The 7,949-nt window shown below is 33.0% G+C and overlaps 1 protein-coding gene across 3 annotated transcripts in view; it reads left to right on the forward strand.

The window, feature by feature from the left end:
* Window positions 1–1,627, forward strand: part of UBXN7 (UBX domain protein 7) — a 30,650-nt gene extending 29,023 nt beyond the window's left edge. For all 3 annotated transcript variants that reach the window (XM_026692949.2, XM_087964929.1, XM_026693016.2), the window contains exon 11: window positions 152–1,627. In XM_026692949.2, the coding sequence (XP_026548734.1) occupies window positions 152–313 (162 nt within the window). In that variant the 3' untranslated portion in view covers window positions 314–1,627. The remainder of the gene's footprint in view (window positions 1–151) is intronic.
* The last annotated feature ends 6,322 nt before the right edge of the window (window positions 1,628–7,949 follow it).

Genomic DNA, 7,949 nt, shown 5'->3' on the forward strand with positions numbered 1-7,949 from the left:
ATGCCTTTCGAGTTTTTCCCAATTTTTTTAACTTCATATGCCTGTAGCGTACAAATTTGTGTTGATATATCCTTCAGTAACAGATACTGTATTGTTTTAATTACCCCATTAAGTTCTGTGATCAAAATCGTTATCTCCTGTTTCTCTGCAGGCTCTTATCAGACATGTACAGTCAAAAGGATACCCCAATGAACGTTTTGAACTCCTCACCAACTTTCCCCGGAGGAAACTTTCCCATTTGGACTATAACATCACATTGCAGGAAGCTGGTCTTTGTCCACAAGAAACTGTATTTGTTCAGGAAAGGAATTAATTTCCTCCCTTGTCATCTCCACCTACAGTACTAACTCAGTACATATGCAGAATTGAAAGCAAGCAGCCATTTCTCTCCCATTCTTTATGCTATTCTTAACAAGTGAACCAAGTGAAATTGGCAGAAAAAGTTCATTGATGCTGGAGGAAGGCTTATGTGTTCAGTGGTTTGTTGCTGTTTCAAAATAAAGTTGCCTATACATCCAGCATGCTGCAGAAGAAAACTCCCAAGAGCAAGAACAATTTTCTTCCCCTGAGAAAAAGATATCTGTTTTCTTTAATACATTCATTTTTCAGAGATCATATAACCAGGCATTAAGGAATTTTTCAGACAACCATGTCAACATGTGCAATATATCTACATGGAAGATATTTTGTGTTTCCAATTGACATGTGCATTGTTTGGTTTTCAGCATGGGTTCTTTTTCCTTGGGTTCCACATGTTCTGAAATTAGAATGCTTCCTACCGTAACTGCTGCTGGTTGTATGTGATAAATTGTTACACATTTATGTGCACAGCTTTTTAGGAAAGAACCACAGGCTTTAATGACTATGTGAAGAGATTCTGTGTTTTGGCTACAAGTCAAGTAAAAAACAAATGATGTGCTAGATTCATTGCCCAAGTAACCTTTCATAAATCAGTGACATTGCAGAAGGGGCTGTAGAATATGGAACATGAAAGTTGTATTTACTGCTTTTGGTAGAGAGGAATGTGGTAATAAAGAAAAATAATAGATGTACTTAGTAGTATAAAGTTGCCTTGTGTAACCCAGAACTGCAGGCTTCTTCCTTTTCACAATTAAAATTGTAGAAAGGGAATTGATTTCTCTTTTTTTCTCTTCAAAATATTGCCAGAAGTGAAACAGTCATAAAGGTTGAATGTAAAACTTTTAAAACCTCTTCTTAATGTTGTTTTCGTTCACTATTCTGCCATTTGGATGTTTCTCCCATTGACATTTAGTGAATGTACAGAGATTCTGGGCCCCAAGCAAGAATCTTTTTTTCAGAAATTTTGAAATATTTTTGAGTAACAATTGAATTTAATTACATTAATAAAATTTAATTTAAGTACAAAGCAGTAAACATGGTTTCCCAACAAGAAATACGATTTGAAAAAAATAAGAAATAGCTGTTTGCCATCATTTGTTCTAAATGGCCAAAAAATTATAGATATGTTCCAAATAGAATGGCAGCTGAGTGTTGGATCATTGGGGTCTGATAATATTTGGCATCAAACTAGTAGGATGGGTTGTATTGCCATTACATTTGATTAATCCCTGTATGTGAATTTAAGGATTAAAGATATTTATACTGCATTGTAGAATGAAAACATTTCCCTACTTATTTTTTTTCCTGTACAGATACTAGTAACAGATGTAAAACAAATGTAGCATAGATTAATAAGTATTTTATAAATAGGCCACAATTGCTTTTATGTTCAATCAAAACCATGCAGCTATTACATTCCTAAATTAATGGAGACCCAGCAATATGCTCAGTAATGGATCAAGCTTTAAATATGAAATGTTTTTGAACATTGATACCTACAAACATTGGGGACGTAGGTAAAAAGAATAGTGAAGGTTAATGCTGTAGGTAGTATTCTGTTAAAATTTATCTAGATGCTTGTATCAAATACTAACTGTTGTTGCTCTTATCTTTTTTTTTAAAAAACAAATTTTATTAATTTTCAAAGACAATACACAAACAAACAAAACATAAAACGTAAGAACATAGAACATCTTTTAAGAAAGCAAATAAAACCTCTTATTTAAGTACAGCATAGTTCCAAATTATCCCATTTCCATACAAACACAATTTAATATGCATCTTATATATTCAGCTTCATATCTTATTACTCTTTTTCCAACTTCTCACTATTTTTTCTTTACTTCTATTCAATTTTATTCATTAAACTTATACTTTCATCTGTCTTATTTACGATTTCATATGTTCTCATCCAACAATCTTAATTCTCAATAAACAAACATAAACAAACAAAACACGTAACATGAAAACATAAAACTTCTTTTTATAAAGCGGCTTAACCCCGGGTTACATCTTTTTGTACAGACATAAATCAAATTCATGCTCACCTTATATACTATTTCAATCTTATTTAACATTCTATATTTTCTATATGTCTTCTCCCCTCTTTTCACTCTCTTAATTCTATTTTATTTACTTCATCTCAATTTAAATCATTATACTTGTATCTTTTGTCCGTTCTTTTTCAATTGTCTATGTATCTTTTCTCTTTAATACAAAATTTTTCCTGTAATCAGTGGTTGAAGTATGACGCCTTTCTATTTTTCCCCCAATTTTAACACTTAAAATAATACATAATTTCCATTCTGATTCTACTTAGTACATTCTAAATAACATTTTAAAATAAAAAATCATAATAAGCTTATAATATAGTAAAAACAATGTTCCATAACAAATTAATTAAACTCTATTATTAAATCTTAGATATTTTACACATAGATATTAGATATTATTAAATCTTAGATTTTTTACACATTCCCTACAATATTCTATTAACACATATAATATTCCAGTTTTCTAACTCTATTTCAAATACGAATACTACGATATAATCTTGTGTACTTTTGCAGAATCTTTTTTTAAATTGTATTTTTACCCTTTGTCTCTAAAAACAACCTGTTTGTTAACATCTTGTTTTAAGCCTTTATAACTTCTTTTTCCTTTTTCCCTTCCTTTCTTGTCGAATCTAGCCTTTTTACCCCCCCCATCTCTCAATCTCCACCCTTTTAGTCTCCCCTCTCTGTTGTATTCCTCTTTTCTGTTGCTTTCTGACATTATATCGATTTTTCACCTTATTTTTCCCTTTCTTGGTTGTTTTTTTAGATCTTGAATTCTCCATTTTCTTTCCCCCTTTTCCCTTTTCTTCATCAACTAAAATAGTTTGTCCATTAAAGATTGCTTCTTCTTCATCCCAACTTTCTGATTGCTGTATTTCCTGATAGGTAGAAATCGCCATTTCTAAGAAGTGAAAAACAGATCCAGAAGAGCCCTTGCCGCCTTGTTCCTCTTCTTTTAGCTTTTTAAATTCCATTTTCAATTCTTCCACAGATAATGCCATTGTAAGATATATTTATTTATTTATTTTATTTTTTTAAACAATCCAAGTGTTTTTAGACTTTCAAAAAATAGTTTACAAAAGTTCCAAAGTCGTCAAGCAATCCAAATCAACACAAACTGTTTCATTTAGCACTTTCTTGTTTTAATACTTTCTCTTCCTGGGGTAGAGTTCAATTACACAGTTCCAAAATGATTTTTTAGAAGTCTTATTGCAGTTTAATCTCTGATCTTATAAACTCCAAGCAGTCTCCAGCAGAATTTTAATATAAATCATTTGCCTCTCCCTTCCCACTTATAGCAAAAAAAAAAAAAATGATTTTTAAATATCAGTGTTCAGAAATCTTTAATGTCCCCTTGGCTTTAATTTTCAAAATTAGTTACCTTCTGTTGCCAAAGTGGGTGTTTCCGGTTTCCATTACTATCTCCGTAGGGAAGGAGAGTGAAGAAAAAAAACACTTTCCCTTTTCACTTTCATCCACAGCTTTTTATGATCTTGGGAAATAATGTATCCTTTAGAGAGCTAGATTTCTAGGGTGTTCAGATGTTACTTATTGTCCCGGTTCAGCCAAAAACTTTCACTTTCTCCACTTTCTCCTGCACAAAACTTGTCCGGCTGAGAGGTTCTTTGTGGCGGCCATTGCTGACCGCCGCTCCAACGCCTTTGGAAAAGGGAGTTTAGCCGCCTGAGGAAGGGGGTTGTGATGCCCCCAGACCCCTGTACGGATCTCCCCTATCTTCAGTTATCCCTACAGGATAACTATAGCCTCCAAATCCAGCTGGATTGGAGGCACTCCAGCAGCGAGCGCGGCAGGGATCACGCACAAACGCGAATTCCTGCCGCCGCCGAAGCCAGACAAACCGGAACTCTCATCTTTTTTTTTTTTTTAACCACCTTTCATCCTTTATTTTTCCTTCAATTTTGTTGTGACCTTTCCTCCTGCCTTACCTTTCAGAAATCTTTTAAAGTTCTTGGTCTGCTCCAGGAAACAGAAACTTTATCTTACACATCTTCCATTTATTGATTTTTATTTTTATCCTTAAAATAGTCTGGAAGTTAAATCATGGTAACTGGAATTCTTTTTGGTTTGAAACCTTTTGCTGCTTATTCAAGTAGCTTCTTCAGTCTGAAGATAAATAGTTTACAGAATATCCTTTAAATAGTTTAGCAGAGTAGCTGAAGGCCTTATGAATTGTGGTTCTAAAACATTCTGAAAAGGGGAGAATTGTAGAAAGCGTCTTCCAAGCAGAAAAGCAGCACATAAATCTTAATTAGGGACAAAATTATTATAATTGGATAGTTTAAAAGTTATTGTTACTAGTATTTTTACAGGTTTTTGTTTTAAATATTACTGTTCAAGGAATGTGGATACGGGTTATGTAAAAGAAGTTGTGAATCTATGCCTGATTCTAGATTGTCCTCTTTTGTCTCTCTTAAACATCATTCCATCTTATGTAAAATAAGATGGAAAACAGTATAAAAAAAATGTATACTGTTGTTTCTAAAAATACAATTTTAGTAAACACAATAGAACCCACTGGGGATTCTAGTGTTTCAGTCCTATTTCAGTTTGCTATTGAAGCAGATTAGTGATCATAGAGAACTTCGAAATGATCTTTGGAGGATCCATACACATAACTAAACAACAACACATTCCTGGCAGTTGGAATTTAGGGAATATCTAAACATCAATGATGTTTGATATAATTGACAAGCCTGCCATCTGCAAAATCATTTGAGATAAGCTCCTCATTGTCATTGTTTCACTTTTAAATATGTGGCATTGCTGCAGGTGTAATATTAGAAGATGAATTCAAAAGGCATTCCAAGGTTTTCAAATGAAAGTTTATCTGTTTGGAGAAATTGATATATTAATATCAATATTTAACTTTGGAGGATGTGATTTGGATTCTGATAAAATTATGGTTCCTTCAAAACATTTAACTTTTTAAAGTTGGATTGCTAGCTTTATATTGTTATAGCTTGAGCTATGTAAAACTGTTGTCTACCTTTTTACCAATAATAGAAGCCATTTCTTTTAATTATGATATAATTTTAAAATGAATGGGGGAAGAGATGTCACTGGCTGTGATAAGAATGATCAAACTCAAGGCAACCTCTGATCTATATGTACAACTGCTGCATTTTTATAAATATGTGTAAATGTCCTTCCTAATGTAATATTTTGATCCTGAAAATAAATCAGACATTTTCACTAGTTTTTAGTCTGTTTGGTGTGTGTGGAATGGGGGGATAGAAAAGGAAGGAAGGAAGGAAAATACTTTTTGGAGTGGAGGTTTATTGAAAATAAAATCAAGATATTACACAAAATCAAATATCTTCTACACATTAGATTAAGAAATAGTTATGATTTCAGCCCAGTCATCTGAAGGTATATAATTAGTAAGTGCATAATGCCAAATAAATATTGTATGATTGTATTCACTTGGTTACTTTTAGATATCAAAACTTAAAATCTGTGTAGCATAAGCATTTCATTTATGCTAATTCATAATTGTCCAGAATCAGAAAAAAAGTATTTTGAAAGCAAATAGTAATTCTTGATAGGATTATATTTACAGTAGCATCTGCCCTATTAACAAAATTTAGTAAAATCTTTCTTAAGAGCGATGTAGGATAAAGCATTTTCTATGAAAAAATTACTACTCACCCATCCAAAGTATAATATTTTTTTTTGCAAAACAGCTATTCTCAGTATTTTGTAAAACATAGCTATAATAATGGCTCTTTTCTGTAACCTCACTAAAATTCAAAATGTGAAATGCATAATATATCTTAGACTTCTCTTTTAATCCTCTGGCACAGGTGTATTACCACAAAAGTAAAAATTGGACTCAGATTAAGGGGCAGTTTCATTGTGCCACATTTATATGTGAGAATGGTATATAACAAGTAGGCCAGTCCAAAATTGAACCTGTTATATATCACTCATTAATCATTTTGATTTGAAAGTTAAAGATTTTCAGGCTTTCCTGTCATATAGGCTTCAAATTTGCAGTGAGATTTGAAGAGTCACCATGATGAATACTAAAACTGTAACAGCACTGATTCAAAGACTAATTATAATTGTCATTCTTGTGCAATATTTAGAAGACTTATTATGTCAGCAGACAGTGAAGAAGTTTTTGTTCTACCCACTACTTTTCCAGAAACAATTCATTATATAATTTTCTGGTCATATAAAATATGTTGCTCATATTTTATAGAGCTTCCAAATTCTTAGCCATTGGGAATTATTGTCGCTGAAGTCCAACACATTTGAGAGTCGCATTGTGGAAGTCTGCGTTAATTCATCCATAATCTCTCAGATGAAAGAATTTTCAAGCTCTGAATCAAAAGAATTATTTATAGACTCTGAAGAAGATATAATACTATAGGAAGAAGGCTACTCAAATTTTTTGCAAAGTGGATTCCTTTTGCTTCTAGGTGGAGGAGGAAGGAATAGTTTTAGTTGAGATATAGGTTAGGAAAAATATAGTAGTTTGGAAGGCAATTAATTTTTGCCTAGTAGCTACTAAGAGACCAAAAACCAACTTCCCTGAATTGGATAGATTCCAATAAAATAAACTGGCTCAGAATTTTGAGAACTAAAGTATGGCCATATGAGGAGACCCGTGGTTACAGTATTAACAATTATAATGTAAGGAAATGTGAGCCCCCATGGCAGAACTAGCCTAGTGTTTTTCAGGACATTAAACTCATTATCATTCATATCCACTAATGTCTGTTGAAATGCTTGACATTTTATTAACACTTTCATGTTTTGGAGGAAACAATAATTCTTCTGCACATAAAATGGAGCCAAAAACTCTATAATAGGATATATTTCATTAGTAAAACATGAGAAAAACAAATATAGATTAATCAAATTAAATTTGATCCACAAAATGCCAGAAAAACGTGACTTTGGAAAGCACGCTTGGACTATGGTTGAACTCACACAATGTTTAATTCATTTACTTCCAAGTTAAGATACAGAAAAATTTATCCTTTGGTGTTTTCTCAAAATAAATTTGGGGTTTCCCGGTTTGACACTTTATATCCACAGTACTTCTGTGTGGACCTCCGTCCAAGCTAATCTGGATATTTTAAACTTTTCAGTGGTGCCAAGTCCTAGATAGCTGGCAAAATCAAGGTAGCAGGAATTACACAGATTTGTGGAAGCTACAATAGTCCTGCATAACAATAGAACCTTGAAAACCTTCAACAAAATCCCAGCCTCAGTTTTGTGAGTTGATCAAGAGAGTCCCTTTGAAACACTTCCTTCCCATATTTTTCACATGTCGACTGCTTTGCCTCTTCAGAAAAAAAACAAATGTTTCATCTCCCATTCTCCCAACATCTCTTGCACTGGTTGGTTGACCAAGCACTCAGCTGGGAAGACAGCTAAAGGGTCAAATTATTCTAAACCAGAGTGTCAACCTCACGTTGTCATGTCAGCAAAAAACTTGTGCAGCAAAAGTTTTAGGGCAGGGGTGTCCAACCTTGGCCACTTTAAGACTTGTGGACTTCA

The sequence above is a fragment of the Notechis scutatus genome, chromosome 4, assembly GCF_049901735.1.
Source record: "Notechis scutatus isolate UNSWTSFEM ecotype Mainland chromosome 4, rNotScu1.2, whole genome shotgun sequence".
NCBI classification, from domain to species: domain Eukaryota; kingdom Metazoa; phylum Chordata; class Lepidosauria; order Squamata; family Elapidae; genus Notechis; species Notechis scutatus.